The following is a 22,847-nucleotide window of genomic DNA, read 5'->3' as shown; positions in this document are numbered from 1 at the left end:
TGTCCGTAAAAACACCAGCCAGCTGGTCTGCGCATGCTCTGAGGACGCGGCTCGGGGTGCCGTCTGGGCCAGCAGCCTTGCGAGGGTTAACATGTTTAAATATTTTACTCTCGTCAGCCAATGAGAAGGAGAGGGGGGGGGGCGCAGTCTTTGTTAGCGAGCTGCGATGGTGGCACTGTATTGTCCTCAAAGTTGGCAAAGAAGGTGTTTAGTTTGTCTGGAAGTGTGACATCGGTATCCGTGACGTGGCTGTTTTTGTTTTTGTAGTCCGTGATTTCCTGTAGACCCTGCCACATATGTCTTGTGTCTGAGCAGTTGAATTGCGCCTCCACCTTGTCTCTGTACCGGCATTTCGCAACCAAATTGAGATGGTTTGGGATGAGTCGGATGGCAGAGTGAAGGAAAAGCAGCCAACAAGTGCTCAGCATATGTAGGAACTCCTTCAAGACTGTTGGAAAACCATTCCAGGTGAAGCTGGTTAAGAGAATGCCAAGAGTGTGCAAAGCTGTCATGAAGGCAAAGGGTGGCTATTTGAAGAATCTCAAATGTAAAATATATTTTGATTTGTTAAATACTTTTTTCATCACTACATGATTCCATATGTGTTATTTCATAGTTTCGATGTCTTCACTATTATTCTACAATGTAGAAAATAGTAAAAAGGAAGAAAAACCCTTGAATGAATAGGTGTTCTAAAACTTTTGACCGGTAGTGTATATTATTTAGGATTATTTGATGACTTTATTATTTTTCATTCCTTAAAGTCTCATCTCTGCTCAGGCAGTAGCAGTCAGCTAGCCAGTTATCTATGTTTTCCCCATACTGTACTGTCTTTAGTCATCCTATTTAGCTAGCCTGTCCAAGTATGCTGCAGAGCTGTTTGGCAAAATCATTTTACTAGTTCTTCAAAATAGACAAGGCATACTTTCACAAACTGTCTCTGTCCCTCACGTCGTTATGTGGTATAGGCTACATTTTTCTCTCACGCAGTCTATGCGGTCCGGGTGTATCTAACAATGGATGTCGTTGTGCCAAAGGCGGGGAGGAAGGTGACAAGCTTAGGTCCAAAATAAGCCCATAGAAACGTGTTGGGATTATTTTGGGCAGATTTTGGCGAGAGTGAAACCTCTTGCTTCGTCCTCTCTGGCCCGCCTCTGTCCGACCCAGTAAAAAACAGGTGCAATGGATTATTGTCATTGTAGTTAATTAACAGGTTTCTGCACTGAACTAGGTTGAATATTTGCTTAATGAAAACTCCCTTCAGCCCAGCGTCCCACACAGTTCTTGATTTGATTTCTCTCCTCTTCTTGAATTATTTTATTTTTCTTTAGAGAAATGGCGTGTTGGGCTCCCAAAAAATCGAACTAATCTGGATTTAAAAAAAGGGATGTAAATATACTGTATTTGTGCAATAGTGCAACTCCTTACCCTACCACAAGGGACACTAGTGAGACCCTGTTGCTTATCAACCTGGACAGTATAAGATAAATCTCCTATATATGTAACTATGTATATATCATGGAGTAGTGATTTCCATGGTCCATTTAGGGCAGCCTGGAACCACCCACTGCCACGCCCACTCCGTCCATTAGCCCTCTTCCAAACAGTTGTAATATTGACAAACCCATATAAAGGTGCTTGTGCTTGTCAATTGCTCCCCCCGGGCCAATCCATTTAGCTGTGAGTGATGTGAACGTACAAGCAACCCCCCATCATGTCAGCCATTAAAATTGATCAGGTTCGACAGCACGCTAACAAAATGGCCCGAAATGTGTGTGTTTGTATTTGTGTGCGTGTGTGCCATAGGAGACTGGTGGCACCTTAATTTGGCAGAATGGGCTCGTGGTAGGGTGTTTGATACCCTTCTATTTGCTCCGTTCCAGCCATTAGTATGATTCGTTCTCCCATCAGCAGCCTCCACTGGTGTGTGCACGTGCATGTGTCATGACTTGTGTGTGTGTGTGTGTGTGCGTAATGCTTATATTGTATGCTGTTATGAGTGGGTGTGTGTTTGTGTTCGTGGCAGCCTACATGCTTGTATTATATGAAAAAGTTGAAGAGCAGTCCTCCATGTACCACGAGTCGCCAGTTGGACAGGATCCCCTGGAACAGAAGGCCTCTCTCGTTCTCTCTCTGCCTCCCTCTCGCTGTCTCTCTCTCTCTCTCTCTCTCTGTGTCTCTCTCTCCACGCTGGGCTTTTGTTTCAGTATTCGATCCCTGTGTTCACACTGCATCAGCCACACATGCCTAGACAAAGAGCTGTGACACACACCTGCTCCTGTGTCTCTCCCTGCCATGTTTGATTGCTCAAAGAGCAGCCCAGCCTAAGATATAATCATCTAATCAGCTAGCAGCAGCGTGGTGTGATTGTATTCCCAATCAGTTAACCCTCTCCTTCTCTCTGATGAACTGATAACAACACGAGGGATGGAACAGAATGTGATGTCATGGGTTGTGTTTTCTTGTCTCCGGGATTGGACTGGTCTTTTTACTGATAGAAGTACTAAAGTCAATAGAATACCATGTTCTTTTGTCTCTGCGAGACTTGAAATGGAATGGGATCATGTTTGGACCACTTTGTTTCACGTACCATGTGGTACTGTTGGACGGTTATGACTTTGGGGAAATAAACTGTCGGCAGGACTGATATCTGCAAGTGAAACGGCAGGTGTTGTTTTTACTCAATATAAAAGTAAAAATATGCTCCCCCAACACTGTCACAGAGATCAGTCATCCTCATACATCAGGAAGAGAGAGAGAGGAAACAGAAATCAAGAGGGACAGCTGGAAATGGTTAGAAGAGAGAGGAGAGAGAGGAAAGAAAAATCAAGAGGGACAGCTGGAAATGGTTAGAAGAGAGAGAGAGAGAGAGAGATAGAAAGAGAGATGAAGCACTGAAAAGTAACCTTTTCAGCAAACTTGGTAGCGACAACGTCATCTCTTTGAGACTGAACCAGAATGAAGTATGGACAAAAGAAAGCGAAAGGGAATGAAAAGAAAAAGGGTTAAGATACTTGATTATTTAGGAAGACCTACGGCGTGTTAGCATGAGTAATTCATCTGCCTATAGTTTAAACAGTCAGGTACTTAGCCGATAGGGTCATCAGCAAAGTTTTCAGCAGACCAAGGTTAGCTAACCTTTGCCGATTTTATTCAGAATCACTCACACGTGTAAGAGATTATTCCTCTCCATTAAACGCTGGCGGACGCTGAGTGGGGCGATAGTGGTCTCTCATTAAAACCCACTTCATATGAAGAATGAAGGCTGGAGGGCCGATATGTAACCATTAACTCAACATCTTTACAGTCTACTCTAACTCATTAAACTCTGTTAGCCATCCTGTTGATCTATGGGTCCTTGCCAAATCTGGAGGGATCTTCCATCTTCTTTTTCTGCCCAATTGGAGACCAGTATTGAGACATAATCTTTCCAATGGTGAAAGGGCAGGTGATAATGGTCATAGATGGAGGTGTGAATCGTTTAACCGTGCCAGAGATCAGTTCTGTCTGGGTTAGGATGAGAAGACCTTCATCACTCAACTGACAAATGTGCAGTTTGTCTTTAAAACACACACACACACACACACACACACACGCCAGAGGTGGGTGGGAGATGCGTTGACCTCCGGTTATAGATGAAGATGGCAATGAGTCACAGGATTGGATGAAAGAACTAGTCTGCAGATCCACACAACACAAGGACAGACAGACACACACCATGAGTCATGATAGAGAGGATAAGAGTGGTGATGACAGATTGCAACCAGGTGAAAAACTGTCTGATTAGAGCTCTCTATGAGGTCATATTAGAGCCTTCTATAGGGACTACTAAAGGGAGAGTGTGTGTGTGTGTGTGTGTGTGTGTGTGTGTGTGTGTGTGTGTGTGTGTGTGTGTGTGTGTGTGTGTGTGTGTGTGTGTGTGTGTGTGTGTGTGTGTGTGTGTGTGTGTGTGTGTGTGTGTGTGTGTGTGTGTGTGAGAGAGAGAGATGGAATGGGTTGATAAATAACCTAACACTCAAGTGGGATCGTGATTACAGAAGCACTAGTGTAATTTGCAACTAACTATGCAGATATGCATCCCTATTGATAGGCGTGTGTGGTTGAAAGAGATCTGGACTTTTACATTTTTTTTCATTAGTGCTGTTGTGCTGAGGAAGCGTTCCAGGAGGAACTAGAGATGTGAATATCTTATCTATGAAACAATCAAAAATAATCCAGGACCAATTTTGAAAATGGTATCAAGTAATAGGCCACCAACCAGGAAGATTGGTAATTGGTCATTTAAATTGATTGGCAAGGAGCTCTATTCAACCACTGATCCAGATTAACCAGGTTAACCAGATATATGTCTCTGGGGGACATTCTCTACCCCTCCCACCCTGAAACATTAGCAATCAGTTCTGTGGCTCTTCCAATTTAGCCAATTTGGCTCCAATATTGATTCTAAACACGTGTCCATTCACAAGGGCTTTTTCTTGTCACTTCAGGATAGGGGGGCTACTGTCATTGGAAATGACAAGCTGATTCACTCACTGATTGGGACAATAATCACCTACAAGCTTCTAAAAAGCCTGAAACATGGCCAGTGTCCTGGAAACACTTATGCACTTTCTTTCCATCCTCTGACACACTCGCTCCATCACTGTTTGGGAAACTCTCCACTTGAAGGTCACAGCGAGGTCAACGGGAGATGCGATAGGGTAACACACTGCTAATAGCCAAGTGTGCTGAGGCTCCCCTGCCATAGAAATAGAAATACTAGCACGGGGATCCTCATTGAAGTCAATTTGATCATTCTAGTGATGATATACTAAACAACAATATAAATGCAACATGCAACAATTTCAAAGATTTTACTAAGTTACAGTTCATATAAGGAAATCAGTCAATTTAAATACATTCATTAGGCCATAATCTATGGATTTCACATGACAGGGCAAGGGTACTTCGGAGCCAGTGCCATCCACTGGAGAGCCAGGCCCAGCCAATCAGAATGAGTTTTTCTGCACAAAAGGGCTTTATTACATACAGAAATACGCCTCAGCACCCCCTCAGACGATCCCACAAGTGAAGAAGCCGGATGTGGCCGTCCTGGGCTGGCGTGGTTACACGTGGTCTGTGGTTGTGAGGCCGGTTGGACATACTGCCAAATTCTCTAAAACAACGTTGGAGGTGGCTTATGGTAGAGAAATTAACATTAAAATCTCTAGCAACAGCTCTGGTGGACATTCCTGCAGTCAGCATGCCAAATGCACTCTCCCTCAAAACTTGAAACATCTGTGGTATTGTATTGTGTGACAAAACTGCACATTTTAGAGTGACCGTTTATTGTCCCCAGCACAAGGTGCACCTGTGTAATGATCATGCTGTTTAATCAGCTTCTTGATATGCAACACCTGTCAGGTGGATTGATTATCTTGGCAAAGGAGAAATGCTAACAGGGATGTAAATAAATGTATGCTCAAAATTGAGAGAAATAAGCTTTTTGTGCATATGGACAATTTCTGGGATCTTCTATTTCAGCCAATGAAACATGGGACCAACACTTCACATGTTGCGTTTATAATTGTGATTTGTATATTTCTATGCCCACTGCGCCCGTCACAGAGCTTCGGAATCTGGCTGTGTTGACATTTGGCTGCCTGTGCTAATGCTGTCTCTCAGTGGGAGTGTCTGGGTGGGTAATTTACATTTACATTTAAGTCATTTAGCAGACGCTCTTATCCAGAGCGACTTACAAATTGGTGCGTTCACCTTAAGACATCCAGTGGAACAGCCACTTTACAATAGTGCATCTAAATCTTTTAAGGGGGGTGAGAAGGATTACTTTATCCTATCCTAGGTATTCCTGAAAGAGGTGGGGTTTCAGGTGTCTCCGGAAGGTGGTGATTGACTCCGCTGTCCTGGCGTCGTGAGGGAGTTTGTTCCACCATTGGGGGCCAGAGCAGCGAACAGTTTTGACTGGGCTGCGCGGGAACTGTACTTCCTCAGTGGTAGGGAGGCGAGCAGGCCAGAGGTGGATGAACGCAGTGCCCTTGTTTGGGTGTAGGGCCTGATCAGAGCCTGGAGGTACTGAGGTGCCGTTCCCCTCACAGCTCCGTAGGCAAGCACCATGGTCTTGTAGCGGATGCGAGCTTCAACTGGAAGCCAGTGGAGAGAGCGGAGGAGCGGGGTGACGTGAGAGAACTTGGGAAGGTTGAACACCAGACGGGCTGCGGCGTTCTGGATGAGTTGTAGGGGTTTAATGGCACAGGCAGGGAGCCCAGCCAACAGCGAGTTGCAGTAATCCAGACGGGAGATGACAAGTGCCTGGATTAGGACCTGCGCTGCTTCCTGTGTGAGGCAGGGTCGTACTCTGCGGATGTTGTAGAGCATGAACCTACAAGAACGGGCCACCGCCATGATGTTAGTTGAGAACGACAGGGTGTTGTCCAGGATCACGCCAAGGTTCTTAGCGCTCTGGGAGGAGGACACAATGGAGTTGTCAACCGTGATGGCGAGATCATGGAACGGGCAGTCCTTCCCGGGAGGAAGAGCAGCTCCGTCTTGCCGAGGTTCAGCTTGAGGTGGTGATCCGTCATCCACACTGATATGTCTGCCAGACATGCAGAGATGCGATTCGCCACCTGGTCATCAGAAGGGGGAAAGGAGAAGATTAATTGTGTGTCGTCTGCATAGCAATGATAGGAGAGACCATGTGAGGTTATGACAGAGCCAAGTGACTTGGTGTATAGCGAGAATAGGAGAGGGCCTAGAACAGAGCCCTGGGGGACGCCAGTGGTGAGAGCGCGTGGTGAGGAGACAGATTCTCGCCACGCCACCTGGTAGGAGCGACCTGTCAGGTAGGACGCAATCCAAGCGTGGGCCGCGCCGGAGATGCCCAACTCGGAGAGGGTGGAGAGGAGGATCTGATGGTTCACAGTATCGAAGGCAGCCGATAGGTCTAGAAGGATGAGAGCAGAGGAGAGAGAGTTAGCTTTAGCAGTGCGGAGGGCCTCCGTGATACAGAGAAGAGCAGTCTCAGTTGAATGACTAGTCTTGAAACCAGACTGATTTGGATCAAGAAGGTCATTCTGAGAGAGATAGCGGGAGAGCTGGCCAAGGACGGCACGTTCAAGAGTTTTGGAGAGAAAAGAAAGAAGGGATACTGGTCTGTAGTTGTTGACATCGGAGGGATCGAGTGTAGGTTTTTTCAGAAGGGGTGCAACTCTCGCTCTCTTGAAGACAGAAGGGACGTAGCCAGCGGTCAGGGATGAGTTGATGAGCGAGGTGAGGTAAGGAGAAGGTCTCCGGAAATGGTCTGGAGAAGAGAGGAGGGAATAGGGTCAAGCGGGCAGGTTGTTGGGCGGCCGGCCGTCACAAGAGGCGAGATTTCATCTGGAGAGAGAGGGGAGAAAGAGGTCAGAGCACAGGGTAGGGCAGTGTGAGCAGAACCAGCGGTGTCGTTTGACTTAGCAAACGAGGATCGGATGTCGTCGACCTTCTTTTCAAAATGGTTGACGAAGTCATCTGCAGAGAGGGAGGAGGGGGAGGGGAGGAGGATTCAGGAGGGAGGAGAAGGTGGCAAAGAGCTTCCTAGGGTTAGAGGCAGATGCTTGGACTTTAGAGTGGTAGAAAGTGGCTTTAGCAGCAGAGACAGAAGAGGAAAATGTAGAGAGGAGGGAGTGAAAGGATGCCAGGTCCGCAGGGAGGCGAGTTTTCCTCCATTTCCGCTCGGCTGCCCGGAGCCCTGTTCTGTGAGCTCGCAATGAGTCGTCGAGCCACGGAGCAGGAGGGGAGGACCGAGCCGGCCTGGAGGATAGGGGACATAGAGAATCAAGGGATGCAGAAAGGGAGGAGAGGAGGGTTGAGGAGGCAGAATCAGGAGATAGGTTGGAGAAGGTTTGAGCAGAGGGAAGAGATGATAGGATGGAAGAGGAGAGAGTAGCGGGGGAGAGAGAGCGAAGATTGGGACGGCGCGATACCATCCGAGTAGGGGCAGTGTGGGAAGTGTTGGATGAGAGCAAGAGGGAAAAGGATACAAGGTAGTGGTCGGAGACTTGGAGGGAGTTGCAGTGAGGTTAGTGGAAGAACAGCATCTAGTAAAGATGAGGTCGAGCGTATTGCCTGCCTTGTGAGTAGAGGGGGAAGGTGAGAGGGTGAGGTCAAAAGAGGAGAGGAGTGGAAAGAAGAAGGCAGAGAGGAATGAGTCAAAGGTAGACGTGGGGAGGTTAAAGTCGCCCAGAACTGTGAGAGGTGAGCCATCCTCAGGAAAGGAGCTTATCAAGGCATCAAGCTCATTGATGAACTCTCCGAGGGAACCTGGAGGGCGATAAATAATAAGGATGTTAAGCTTGAAAGGGCTGGTAACTGTGACAGCATGGAATTCAAAGGAGGCGATAGACAGATGGGTAAGGGGAGAAGAGAGAATGACCACTTGGGAGAGATGAGGATCCCGGTGCCACCACCCCGCTGACCAGAAGCTCTCGGGTGTGCGAGAACACGTGGGCGGACGAAGAGAGAGCAGTAGGAGTAGCAGTGTTATCTGTGGTGATCCATGTTTCCGTCAGTGCCAAGAAGTCGAGGGACTGGAGGGAGGCATAGGCTGAGATGAACTCTGCCTTGTTGGCCGCAGATCGGCAGTTCCAGAGGCTACCGGAGACCTGGAACTCCACGTGGGTCATGCGCGCTGGGACCACCAGATTAGAGTGGCCGCGGCCACGCGGTGTGGAGCGTTTGTATGGTCTGTGCAGAGAGGAGAGAACAGGGATAGACAGACACATAGTTGACAGGCTACAGAAGAGGCTACGCTAATGCAAAGGAGATTGGAATGACAAATGGACTACACGTCTCGAATGTTCAGAAAGTTAAGCTTACGTAGCAGGAATCTTATTGACTAAAATAATTCAAATGATACAGTACTGCTGAAGTAGGCTAGCTGGCAGTGGCTGCGTTGTTGTTGTTCTATCTCTCTATCGTGCTGTTTCTTGTATTATGGTCTCTTGTTTCTTTAGAGGTTTCACTTTGTTGTCCTTTTTCTTTTCCTTTTTCTTCTGTCCTTATTTTGTCTTCCTTTCTTCTGTTAACTAGATATTTTTGTTGTTATTCTTTGTAAGCTAGCTAGCTTCTTCCAGGAGAGTCCCTAGCAACTGCTTAGCAACAAGTAAACAATTCAGCTAGCAATTCAGCTAGCTAAGATAACTGTACAATTTTATGAAAAATAGTTACTTCTTCAAAAGCCTGTCTTTTTGGTTTGTTCCTTGTTTTGTCTTCTATTGAGTCTTGCAGTTTTCTCTTGATTTTTTCGATGTACTTCACTCTAAAAAACCATTTAAATCTCAATATATACAGGAGCTCATTTTTCAGCAGCTGCTCAATTTGGAACTCCGGAACACAAGGTAATGAGAGCCATTTATCTGACTAAGCACAGCCTGCTGTCCTGATGGGGCCCTATGACGAGAGAGAGCATCATCAGACTTGGAATAAAAGGAGCGTCTCATGTAAAGTTCCAACTGCAGTGAATTGCCATGGCACGTCTCACATTCTTTGGACAATGTCTACACTTAATACTCTGTGTTACAATAGAGTATTGGCACTGATCAGTCTGAAAAAAAAAACATGTGGCACTCTCTGGAGGTCATTCTCCCCTGTGTTGTTGTCTGGTGGTCAGTGCTGTGATTCAAATAGTCTTTGATTGACATAAGTTGGGACTAAATTAGGGTAGTTACATTTCACATAAATGCCAGCCTTTGTCCATTGGGTTACATACAGTACATTGCTTTGAATGATCATTCATGTATTTTCAGAGAGGCTTTCGACTGAGCTGCCATATCATGCCGTCATGCTCACTGCTCAGTCTTGTGAGGTGTGGGCTCCTCCTTGTGGTGACTGTACTAATAGACTCACAGCAGAGCTTTACTGGGTCTTTCTGATTTAGGGCTGTTTGAACAGGCAGCAATAGAATTATGTAAGGAAAAGAGAAAGCTCGCTGTTATGTTGCATGTTAGACACATCCGTACAGTCTGCCTTTAATAGGCGACTACCTATCCAACTGTGGTGAGGGGATACATTTAGGGGGCTGGTGGGCATGCCTCTTTCCCTACACATTCAGTGCCAGTGTCTGGCCGTCAATCCCTCTCCCTGTAACCAGAGTAGCCAAATGTAAAAGAATCCACTCTATTGTCCGGGCTCAGCGTTGGTTCACTCATCCCTGACTCTCCTTGCCCACCTGTGGCAGCCAGGTGAACGGAAGCTGATCTGCCCACTTGCCCACAAAAGCAGGACTTAATACGATATGAATCTTGCAGGTGAATGATTAATGACATTAGGCCATAGCCTCGTAGCCGACAGGGGGAAAGGTCTGAGTGTCTGGTGGTTTACTTCACATTCATAATTGAGTTACTTTATCATTTAGACAGTGTGTGTTGAAAGGGGAGAGGGGCATGGGGAGGGCACACAGGCCAACATGGCAATATCCATCTCAAACTCCCAGAACCACACTTTTATTTCACACATTCTATTTCGCAGCTTCATTTCTGTCTTCACAAAAATAGGATGAATACAAATTAAAAACCAGTGCGGTTGTTGGTGGTGTGTTTGTATTGTCACTTGGGGCCTGTGTGATCCGGTGGGCACCCTCACGCCACTGTGTCTGAGGTGGCAGAGCGAGGGAAGATGCCGTTCTTGCGGAAGAGGCTCTCTTTCACAATGGCGTTGAGTGCGTACATCGGGTCGAAGGCCTTGTTCATGTCACCTGCATTCAGAGGGAGCACAGCAGGGGCAGTTACCGTGACAACTGGAGATGGACTGTAGTAAAGATAAAAGCTGGGCAGGACCATGATGTTACCCCCTGAATAGTTGTTCAGTATACACCATTGCATGTGATGTGCCTGTTTATTTTGGCTATTTCAAAGTAGAAAACGTTTAAATATTCCAAGTCCATGATGAGTGGTTTTACAATGTTGCTAGAATTTCTCCCGAAGCCGGCCGTATCACATCAACAAGCACCTTCTCATCTCTACTTTATACCTGCTTCTAATTGTGACCTTCTCTTGGTCAGCGTTTTCACCAGTTTGGCTTCACGTTCAGGTTCGTTGATTTGTGGCAGTTTCATCCCTCGTTTTTCACCCATCTTTTCTTTTGAAATCCATTTAGTCTAACAAATGACTCTTTCAAAATAGCCTCCTTCCAAAACTCCTGTTTTTGAGAATCCATGTCTGCTGCTCTTCCCAAAAGCCAGCTAGCCTTCTTGCGTATTGAGGTTATGCGCAACTGTCACCCACAACAATTCAATATTTTCAATATCCTTTTAATATCTGGATAAATTCAGCACCAATACAATCCCCCATCACATTAAATGGGCAAGAGAAATTTCAAGGGATGTAGGTTTGACTTTTCCTTCACCAAAATGTGTGAGGGTGTAATGGCGCGCTCGTGAAACCTCTCCAAACATTTTAACAATAGGTTTATGTCGCCACACCACTGGACCCTTTACATTTAAGACAGTAATGTACGTTTTAAGGTACATTTCCTGCAGTTCTAGACATTGCCATGGGGCGGAGAGAACATTTTGCAATATTATAACAACATTTATGCAATTCTACTCATTTTGCCATGGGGCAGAGGGAAATACAGCAGGCTATGTGCTGTTTTAAAGCAAATGTTCTGCAATTCTACTCATTTTGCCTTGGGGCAGAGGGAAATACAGCAGGCTATGTGCTGTTTTAAAGCAAATTTTCTGCAATTCTACACATTTTGTCATGACTTATTATATCTGAGTGAGAGTGACTAACAAAATCAATGGAGTCCCTCTGGAGGTCAGGCCCCTGGCTACGTGCCCTGCATGCCGGGTCGGTATTTGGCCATGATTACTACAAATGTAGATACCTGGCTAGACTAACTTACCAATCTAAAAATTGTTAGCTGTCATGGCTAATTGAGTGACTGCACGATCACATTTCGATCTTGTGTCTTGTGTATTCTAATATTCTAACTCTCAACAGTTGAGACTCTGGGGGCCAGGGGCCCTAAACGACAGCATGTCGCTTATGCCTGGAGCCGGCCCTGCGGTACACAATGACAAATATTTCATACTTTTCTTAAGTGATTAATTAAGACAATTATTAATATGTCTTTAATAAATAGCAACTTTTTAGGTTTACCACACACAAATTACACCCTCTGTACAACTTCTCTCCTATTGTGTCCTCTCCTCCATCACCAAGTGCTGCACATAAGCAATGGGCAGGTGGAGTGACTAAATCTTTCAACGTTTCTCTCAATCCTCTTGTCCTTCCAGATCAGTGATGGCAAAGGAAAGCAGAGAAAGAAAAGTAATGGCTTAAGAGCAATAGAGCACAGCCAGCAACTCCTGTATGAGGCCCCACGTTACACTTCCTCTCATCTCTTGCCGTTGCCATGTGGGTCTCGGGTGGCCCCGCCTGCACTCTCGTCCCCGCCCTGGTTCAGTATATGGCCCAGGGCACAGACTCACCACGCAGCCTTGAGGCGCTGCTACATAATATTCATGCCTAAAAAGAGTTGCCAAGAAGGACAGAGGAAACATTGATTTCACTTCAACGATGCACAGTTTTGTAATGCTTTTTGTCTTCCCTCCTTTCAGAGATAAAGCGCCACCTACTGATAAAATGTATGATGACTGACTGAAAACATACTTACAATGGACGTTTTATTTCCCTTATATCCATAAGGAGTGGAGGACCGTTCTACCTGTGTCTGTGTGCAGTAGAGGGAAAATAAATTATTAATGACATATTGGAACATGTGCAAAATGAAAGGGTAGATGCCTGTTTATAATAATAGCATAAGAGAACTCACATAGGTAATGTTGAGTTTCTGTCTGTCTCGTTCCGACTCTGCATCAACTCCTCAGGCCTGTTGGCAAAAGAGCAACAACAGAGTGGAAGTTGAACTGCAACAGTATATATTTTCTATAGCATACCCACAATCTTTTCCACCAATGATCTTCCTCACGTTGAGCCACGTCAGTGCTGTTCCAAGGAACGTAGGTCTCCTCTGGCCTGCGTGGATACAGAGGAGATATCAGTAGTGAGTTAAACTACTCTCAGTCACTTCAAGCTATAGAACATTACTTGTTTTCTCAGCTGGGTTACATACAGTATACATAGAAAACCCGCACACAGGTCATGGACTAACATCAAGGCCTCTAAATTCAACAGATTATCACTTTATCAGTTACTCTGTCTGTCTGTACTTTGTTTCCCTTTGTGTCATTCTGCTCAACTAGACATTCATGGTTGAGTAAGGCCTATATATTTTTTTATGAACCAGAGTGAGTGTGGATTGAATCAAGAAAAGTGTAGACAGACATGTATGATTCTATTTCTATGTGGAAAGCAGGCATTTATTGCATCACTCCTGGCTTGTAAAAAGCTTTTATTCGCGTACAAAAGAAGTGACATATATTAGGTTTAGTCACTTTACACAAAACAATTAAGTATTTTACATAAAGTACTCAACACATTGAATGTAATTTATGAACTATTATAATAGTTCAATCTACTCTAAACGCCCCCTTGCATTACAGTTTCCTTTTCATGCTCACAACTTACTTAAACTCTGGTGCAGTACATTTCAGAAATAGTTGTAGAGCAGTTTTTTGTTGTTGGAGAGCCACAAAACCTATTATCAAAGTCATGCTGCAACCAATGTGATAAAATGTGTTAGTAAAAAAACTGGTTGCCAATTTAAGGTATGCTGTGTCAGTGTCATTTTCTGCCTACCCCATGGGGGTCTTTGGTGGAGGCGCACGCTATCTCGTCCCCTTTCTGCAGGGCTGACCCCAGATTAGAGTGCATACAGGTGGGAAGGTAGCAGAGAGACACGCTGCATCTGGATTGAAAGGAGGGGAGTATCAGGTTAGAGGTCTGGAGTGTGTCCTGCTGGGTGGTCAGATATGCAGCAATGACCTGCTGCTAAAGAAACAGTTAAGGTTATGTATATGCACTATTGCTTTAACAATAGTGCAATTGGACACACACATAACCGTTGGACACACACATAACCGTTGGACACACAAACACACACAGGCTTGTGTGCTCAGTCAAATTATTCAATCACATTGTACTTGCGTACATTTAGGGAGATTTACGGTATTTTGCGGTCGTAATCCCTGAAAGAGAAAGGAAAAAAGACGAGACATTTTAGAAAAATGTCTGTGAGTCCATGAAACTTGTTATTTCACATCTGGTAAAACAAGATTGAAGAGTCAATCATGAGTCAATAGTGTTTATACAGTTAAAGTACATGTGTTTGGCCCTCAGGGGCCATGGTGAGTTTGAAGAGCTAACTTACAATAACAATAACGGACAATAACGGCCCACAAGGTCCAACCCAAATTGTACTTCCACTTTCAACCCAACCCCTCCGAGAATACACACATACATTTTGGAGAGGTGCGGGGGGCTGCCACACTGGCCTCCCGGGGAGATGTTATAGTGGGGGGTTAAGTGCTTTGCTCAAAGGCATAACGGTAGGCAATGGCATCTAGGATTTGAGACCCGGGATTCAAACTGGTTCGTCTCTCTAAGCGCTAGGTTACTTGGCGCTCTAAATGGTTTACAACATTTAGTTTCAACACTATACAAATATAGACCCATAAATGTACTCACTGAAAAGGGAAGGGAATCTCTGTTTCATTGGACTCTGTGTCATTTGACATGAAGGGTCTGAAAGAGCAGTATGTTGGTCTCACTATTCTCACATTTAGTCAAACTCTTCCTAGTTTTTTGAAGTATTATAACCCAACACTCACTGTGTTGTTGAGTTGAAGAGTCTCATATTCATATTGTCTACAGGGGGGGGGGGAATCACATGCCTCACAGGTCACAACTCTATCCATTCAACCTCTAATCTCCTATTTCCACAAGTAGGTAGATGTCTTACCTCTGAGTGCTGTTGAAGGGGACTGGGAATCCAAAGATATAGGCCAGGAGGATGACACCGAGAGACCAGGCAGGGATCTGTTCTCCGGGAGGGCCATTAGGTCCGTGAAAAAATCCCATGTCCAGGGATAGGTTCATTCTGGGAGCACCTCTTGGCCAACATTCCATATCTTTATAAGGTGCAGGTAGTAGAACAGAGCTGTGTTTGTGTTTGTCCGTGGTTTAAGAACTCACGTGTCCAGCAAGATAAATGATAAGGCCTGTCTCAAGGTTGTTCAAATATTTTCCAGTTGGATCACAGCATCAGTGTGTGCAGGCCCCTAAATAATGTAACACATCAGGTTCAGTCTCAGGATTTAATCATGGATACCACACTGAATCTGATTTGTCAGGGTTAATACACTGGGCTTTACATTTGTGCCACTGGCACAGAGATACTGGGAAGTACTTCACTTCTGCCTAAACTATGCAGTGAGAAGTTCAACTTTGGCTTCATGTGAACTTTACCCCACTTCCCAAAAGAAACTAACTGGTCAAGTCACATCATCAGGAAAGCTTGCATCTCTTTTGAGATAAGTATAGTTGTTAGTGGGGTCTTATGACTGACATGTAACATTCTTGTTGTTCTTCAGGCTACTAGCACTATAAGGCTTTAGAATCAGCATGGAGGATTGCTGGATTTAATTTGAAGACTTTGTACAGTATGAAATAATGAAGTCTTCCAAGCTAACATACAGGGAATTGTTTTGGCTTTTGTGAGAAGTGCAATTGTCTAACATCAAACATTTAAGACAGTTGTGCTGGTCTTGATAGTATCATTAATTACTTACACAGTACAGGTTGGATAGAATAATTTATTTTTGTAAACATCTATTTGTTTTTGTTACAGGTATAAGTTAAAACTGTCACAATACATTACAACAGGTAGTCATTTTGCAGTGCTTAAACATACATTTTTTTTCAAGCTGTTAATTTTGTGAATTTTCTGTTGAGCTGTACCCTGTGGATTGGGGAATTATACTGTTCACTTCACCAGATGATGAAATACTACTTTGCAGTTTTTTTTTTGTAAAGATCCAAATAGGGGCATTAGGACTGTTTCCATAAATGACAAATGTGAAGTTAGAACAGACAGTCACATGCATGCTCTGACAAATGTTACACTCAATGAATTGCAGATGACTATCCACAATTCTTTGCCGAGACGTCTTATGCAAGCATACTCTCCCCAAGGTTATGACAAAATGAAGCAAGCATTTGAAAAACAGACTGGATGAGACCACAAGATACAGTACCTGCGTAAGATTTCATACAACAGCATGAATAACCCGAAAAGGCATACAGCAAAACAATTCAACCATCAATGTGGTCAATGCACAGTAATACCATAATGCTCCAGGCAAAGGAATGAAAAACTAAATATTACATCAAACAATTCAACATTCGGTCTGGTGAAAGTGCATTGCCAGGTGGATGGAACAAGACCCAGGCAAGAGATGAGAGGTGGACTGTGGGGACCAATTATGGACTCAGTCAATATGGATAACACATGAAACTGCCATCAGGCATACTTTACAGCCTTCCATAGCATTGCACAAGATAACTAATTTAGGATCATGGACAGTCTCCAAAGTCCCCCTCCTCCATCTCTGTCCCTGCCCAGACCGCGACACTGCATCTTTGGGTACGTGTTGTGTGTTTATCGGAAGTCCTCAGCGGAGAACATGCCCTTGGCCCTGCGTAGGATGGAGTCCTTGGAGGCGTCGTATGGGTGCTCCTTGGAGGGTATCTCCAGCACGGCAGGGATGGACTCCATGTGCTGGTCGATGGCGTGACGGATCATCTCTGCTATGAACTGGTTGATTAGGATGATGCCGATGTCATTGCGAGCCAGGAAACTCCTGTGGGGGGCATGACAGAAGTAAATAAGTTAGACGACTGAACATTACAGTGCAGGTCTGTAAACAACAACACACAAGGTATGTTGTCCAGCAGTATTTCAAGGCGTTATGATGAATCATATCACATAACTAGGCCTAATGGAACACAGAAATCATGATACCACCGACCTACAGGTTGTAACACCAGATAATGTGACACACACACGGTATCCATTATACTGGGAGTTACAGGTTAGGTACTGTTTGGTGTAGCACTGAGAATTTTCAATGCCAGGTGATAACTGTCTAGATAACATCTGACATCCCCTATGCAATTACAAACATAATGGAGCATCAACTGTCTTCACCCTGTGTGCAAAGAAGCTCACAGTTTGTCTGCTTTTAGCTATCTATCTTCAATCTCAAAATTAGGTAGATAGCTAGTTAGTGAGGTGAATTGATCACGCTACCAGCTGACGAATAAGCATCAACTCACCACATAGCTTATTCTTAATGTTTGTCCATTGGCTACCAGAGTGAGGACAGACATTTTTCAGAATCGACTTAAGGAAATAGCCCACTCCCTACCCGGTGTTGAGCCGAAAATCTCCCGAAAGAATACACCCCCCCCCCCCCACCATTCGCGTGAATGCGCACGCACTCAATTCTTCATTGCTGCGACTTTTTAATTTGATTTATTTCACCTTTATTTAACCAGGTAGGCCAGTTGAGAACAAGTTCTCATTTACAACTGCGACCTGGCTAAGATAGCGCAAAGCAGTGCGACACAAACAGAGTTACACATGAGAACTTGCTTGCCAACTTTCTCACTACCAAATAAGGGACAAAAGGTGGCGTGCCAGTGCAGTGCTACGGCAGTGTGGGTACAGTGTTGTGTGAATGAATATACAGTGTATATTCTTATTCAACTGGAAAGGCAAAACATTTTTATATTCCATTTAGTCTATAGCTTTACTAAAACTGTATAATTATGTAAACTTATGTGAATAAACAAAATAAATTAAGAAATCACAATTTGAACCTTTACAGCAAAAAATAAAACAAATGCAAAAGAGGAAAAGAGGGGCATGAGTCACTCACCACTCACTTTTTCCATGGATATGTTTTGCTGCTCTTGACTGATTCAAGCAGTCCTTTGTAATTTTGCATAGCCAGAGATAAGTCCTTACATGACAAGACACAGTTCACAGATATTTGAAGTTCATTTTTGATCAGCTCTGTGTTGCATCTGTTTCTTGAGTCTGACCATTTAATGGTCATCAGAGAGAAAATCCTCTACAAAGGCTCCTCATAGAGGCCAATCAGCTTCACCATTACATTTTCTGGTGAGAAATCAAACCACTTGTCAATGCATGTAATGACAGTGTCATAGAACTTCAAAGTCCTGTTACTGCTTGGAGCTTTGTGCTGACAATTGTTTGTCCATCAGCTGCTTGGTCTGGTATCCAAAAAAAGCTGTCCCGTTTCCGCTGAAGCATCTTCATTTTGAGCCTTTGGACTTCCTTGTAAACGTCTGTGATGCAGAGCGTTGTTTCCTCCAGCTTTTTTACAAGGTGGTCAAAAACACACACCCCACTTTGTGGAAAAAGCACAGATAAATCTCAGCGGCTTCCATTTTTTCTTCACACTCTTCGGTGCCACAAGACAGGTCTCCCCAAGGGACCTGAAGTATGAAGTAAGAGCTGGCCAGCTTTGCAGGAGACGAATGACAGCTGGATGAAGAGAGAGCCATTGTGTGCAAACATGTCGCATAATTTGACGCCACTCAATGTCAATAAAGGCAAAAACTTCTTTAGGAAGCAGCTACTGAGAAGTGGCTGTAGATCTTTAAAACAATTGTCTCAACATCCACTGACAGCTTATCACAGGCATACTTGCAGGCAATATGAGCTATGTGATTTGGGCAATTATCTTTCAGAATGCGATTGTTGGCACTGCTCAATAACTGGTAAATGCAGTGGTGTTTTCCAAAGTTGACATTGGCATTATCTGCAGCATAGGCTGTGATGTGTCTAATATCCAGTTCATGCTTTTCCACACAGTTCATCAGAACTTGATGTAAGCCATTTGCAGTTTCATCACTGTCTTCATAAAAGTCAAGTAACTTGCACTGCACTCCATCAGACACAGAAATATCTGACGCACACTGGAAACATGTTTCTATCTCCCTTGTTTATGGCATCATTGGCAGCAGAAATACACGGGCGCACCTTCGGTCGGGGACAGATCATCCAAAATATCCCGCAGTCTTTGGTCCTAAAACATTAATTGTAATCATCTCAGCTGTCGTTCGTCCCAAGTGCATCATCTTCACAACATTTAAGTCATGAAACAAATCACCGTTGAGCTCAAGGTTGCCAACAAAACAACGCATAGAAAGTAGCATGATCAATTCACCTCGCTAACTAGCTGCCGAATCAACTCACCACGTAGCTTATTCTTAATGTTTGTCTATAGGCTACCAGAGTGAGGACAGACATTTTTCAGAAATAAACTTAATGAAATAGCCCACACCCTACCCGGTATCTTATTCTGCCGCTATACAACTTTATATGCGTTTGTTGGTAATCTTGTTGTTTACGAAGTTTTTGGAACATATTCCTGTTGGGACGTTCCACAAATTATACCCACTCCAGATAGCTAGCTATAACTTAACACTTACTTGAAGGTCTCCTCTATCTCTGCGATGCTGGTCTCCTTTTCAACCACCAAGAAATTCGGTTTACGATTTTTATTCAGTTCGCCAATGCCACCGAGTAGGAACCCGGTACACGTATCTTCATCACCAATGACGGCAATTAATTTACCTCGTCCTGCCATTATTTAATTCTACAAGATAAAATAGCAAAAACAAGCAATGACTGGATTTTATTCCTTCTCTGAATCACGAAGCTGTCAGCTGACCAGTACTTCCGCATTTGGGAGTTCTTCGGGGACGTCAGCTGTCACAAAACGCAGATAGTGCCATCTGTTGGTCTATAAAAATGTTTTATCATGAAATGGCGAGCAGGAAAAAATGACTGTCTCTCAATGAAAATGTAATACATTGAATAGCCCTGAATAGTTTTGTAAAAAAAATAAAAGGTCGTGGTTTTTGTTTTCTGCCTCACAAAGGACAAAATCCTTCTATATCGGAAAGACGTGACGTCACGTCAGCTGATGAAGTCACGTGAAGAAAGAGAGGAAACGCAGCAGATAGGCTTACTCATAGGGCAAAACAAGTGAACATGGCAAGTATAAACGCTTATATTCTGATTTACTGCGACTCTGCATTGTGTAAAAGCAACGTATTTAGTGGTTCATACTGTTGTAGCGGCTACATTGTAGCCTATATTTTGTGTACTGTAGTGCGCTTGATAGTTTTCTGGCTTCGATGTCTCGCTAACTAGCTGTAAACACTGATTTTTTTGTGACCACTTTTACTGTTGACAAAAGCAGATGCAAAGGTATTCTCCTTAGAGCCTTAAACAGTTTGTGGTGGCAGATAACTGTATCTCTCCCACAGATCCTAACATTTGTCCATGCATGTCATTTGTTTGTGTTTTAGACTACTAGCACTCTGACACAGGGTCTGGAGAGGATCCCTGATCAACTGGGTTATTTGGTGATCAGTGAGGATGGCGTATTGGCGGTATGTTCACACAAACATGCGCACCTACATGTCCTGACTGGTTGCAGCACGCCTATCTTCCACTCCATCTCATTCCCAACTACCCTGTTATTCCCTTCTCTCAGTCTGCAGGAGAGCTGGAGAATGATGAGCACACAGCGGGGGTCATAATGCAGATGATGCGGACAGCGTGCCGCTTCAGACTGCAGGGTGCTGCTGAGCCGCCCTTCAAACGCATGTCAGGTAAGTCAGACAACGCACACCTGGGTCCTAGAGTCACTCACACATGCGTGTGCACGCACACACACACTCACAGTATTGCTGCTCCCATCATGCCACTCTAACCTGACCTCCCTGTGTTTGATTTCTCCACAGTCATGCTAGAGGACTATGTGTACACAGTGACCGTGTCTGGTCAGAAGGTATTTGTGGTGAAACGTCAAAACAACCATAGGGAACCTGTAGTGGTGTAGAACCGTGTAGTGAAGATGGGTTGGGAGGATGAAGGCCACCACTCCAATCAACGCACTCACACGGGACAGGGACTCAGTAATCCACTGAACTGTTCCGTTCCTATTTCTATAAGGTTTCAGAACAACAGAAGAAAGTACATATGAAGTTATACTGAACAAAAATATAAATGCAACATGCAACAATTTCAGAGATTTTACTGAGTTAAAGTTCATAGAAGGAAATCAATTGAAATAAATAAATTAGGCCCTAATCTATGGATTTCACAACTGGGCAGGGGTGCAGCCTGGGAGGCCAGGCCCAGCCAATCAGAAAACGTTTTTCCCCAAAAAAGGGCTTTATTACAGCCGGAAATATTCCTCAGCACCCCTCAATCCCCTATGTGAAGAAGCTGGATGTGCAGGTCCTGGGCTGGCGTGGTTACATGTGGTCTACGGTTGTGAGGCGTACTGCCAAATCCTCTAAAACGACGTTGGAGCCAGCTTATTCTAGAGAAATTAACATCAAATTCTCTGGCAACAGTTCTGTTGGACATTCCTGCAGTCAGCATGCCAATTGCAGGCTCCCTCAAAACTTGAGACATCTGTGGCATCGCGTTGTGTGACATAACTCCACATTTTAGAGGCTTTTTTATTGTCTCCAGCACAGGGTGCATCTTTAATGATCACGCTTATTTAATAAGCTTCTAGATATGCCACACATGTCAGGTGGATGGATTATCTTGGCAAAGGAGAAATGCAGGGATAACAGGGATGTAAACAAATTTGTGCACAAAATTTGAGAGAAATAAGGTTTTTGTGTGTAATAAATATTTTATTTCAGCTCATGAAACATGGGACAAACACTTCACATGTTAAGTTTATATTTTTGTTCAGTATAGATATTGAAGAATTCACATTGAATGGCCCACAATAGGCATCAAACTGCATGTGTAATCTTAATTGTTAACTTTTTGTAATGAGAAATGAAACAGAATAGTGCTGTGGTGTAGTCCGTACCGTATGTGACACAAATGAATTGTCGGTTTGTGTGTGGCAGTTAGACTGGAATTCAATCTATTCAGTTTATAGTATCAGCACACATGCTATTTAGTTTGAATGCTCCCCAACAATGTTTTCTTTAACATTCTGAATGTTGCAGATAGAAATACCTTGGATAGAGCTGGCATCTTTAAATACTCAATAGAACAGAAGCATGTCTGTTCTACTTAATACATTTCTATGTAGTAATGTTGTGCCCTACTGAATGTGGCTGGATGGAAATTTATATTTTTTGGGTGTAACTCTGTGCTGTTTTTTTTCTAACCTGAACTAAGTGTCATGAGTGTGCAATGTTGCTATGTAATTGCTATCGGTACAAATGTATATACACATGCAATGACTGTTATCGTGAGCTATTGTCTTGGCATGTTAAATTGTGTGGGAGATTCAGGGCTTTATTTGATTACCTCAAAGCTTTGCTTATAAACATCCACATGCTTTGAACTTGTTTACAAATGCTGTTTTCATGTCGCACTATGCTGAAATTGCTCTGCCATTTCCTGGTTGCTAAAGTTCTAATAGTTCGCCTAATTTCAGTTTGACAAAACCAGCAAGTATAGTGTAGAGAATCATTTGAGGCGTTTAAACTGCTGTGAAATATTTTTTCTATAACGGAAAATATTAAGCTGTTATAAAGTACAAGATGCAAAAGCTAAATGGAAGGGGAAGCATATAAATAGCACACCGAACAAATCTACAGCTCTGGTCAGGCCGACCAAAAAGTTACAATGCAAACCATGCATATCTAAGTATTATTTTAATCTGAAGATTAAGTGGGAGCACCTCTGAGGAGAATGGAACTTTTTATCAGCACTTTTTTCCCTGCAAGATGCAATTGACTTTTCATAAAGTGTCAGTTGTTGACAAACCTAATTAGAATCCACTCTGCTTACTGTCCAAAAACACTGAACAGGTTTAGGCT

At 43.9% G+C, this 22,847-nt stretch overlaps 2 protein-coding genes and 1 long non-coding RNA gene across 3 annotated transcripts; 1 reads left to right on the top strand and 2 right to left on the bottom strand.

Annotated features, from left to right (window-relative positions):
- Window positions 1-10,465: 10,465 nt before the first annotated feature.
- Window positions 10,466-14,276, bottom strand: LOC115133739 (uncharacterized). The gene is made up of 5 exons (XR_003864244.2): window positions 14,095-14,276; window positions 13,743-13,851; window positions 12,817-13,019; window positions 12,658-12,714; window positions 10,466-12,509 (listed from the first exon to the last, which is right to left on the bottom strand). It is a non-coding gene; the product is annotated as an uncharacterized LOC115133739 (long non-coding RNA).
- Window positions 14,277-15,743: 1,467 nt separating this feature from the next.
- On the bottom strand, window positions 15,744-19,744 carry LOC115133217 (V-type proton ATPase subunit F). Its single transcript, XM_029666211.2, has 2 exons — window positions 19,467-19,744; window positions 15,744-16,804 (listed from the first exon to the last, which is right to left on the bottom strand). The coding sequence occupies exons 1-2, from the start codon at window positions 19,622-19,624 to the stop codon at window positions 16,603-16,605; spliced, it is 360 nt and encodes a 119-aa protein (XP_029522071.1). The 5' UTR covers window positions 19,625-19,744; the 3' UTR covers window positions 15,744-16,602.
- Window positions 19,745-19,926: 182 nt separating this feature from the next.
- On the top strand, window positions 19,927-22,369 carry LOC115133218 (ragulator complex protein LAMTOR4). The gene is made up of 4 exons (XM_029666212.2): window positions 19,927-20,034; window positions 20,352-20,435; window positions 20,540-20,657; window positions 20,790-22,369. The coding sequence occupies exons 1-4, from the start codon at window positions 20,032-20,034 to the stop codon at window positions 20,885-20,887; spliced, it is 303 nt and encodes a 100-aa protein (XP_029522072.1). The 5' UTR covers window positions 19,927-20,031; the 3' UTR covers window positions 20,888-22,369.
- The last annotated feature ends 478 nt before the right edge of the window (window positions 22,370-22,847 follow it).

The sequence above is a fragment of the Oncorhynchus nerka genome, linkage group LG8 (genome assembly GCF_034236695.1).
Source record: "Oncorhynchus nerka isolate Pitt River linkage group LG8, Oner_Uvic_2.0, whole genome shotgun sequence".
NCBI lineage: Eukaryota > Metazoa > Chordata > Actinopteri > Salmoniformes > Salmonidae > Oncorhynchus > Oncorhynchus nerka.
The sequence above is the reverse complement of the archived record's forward strand: the minus strand, read 5'-3'. Positions and strand labels throughout refer to the sequence as shown.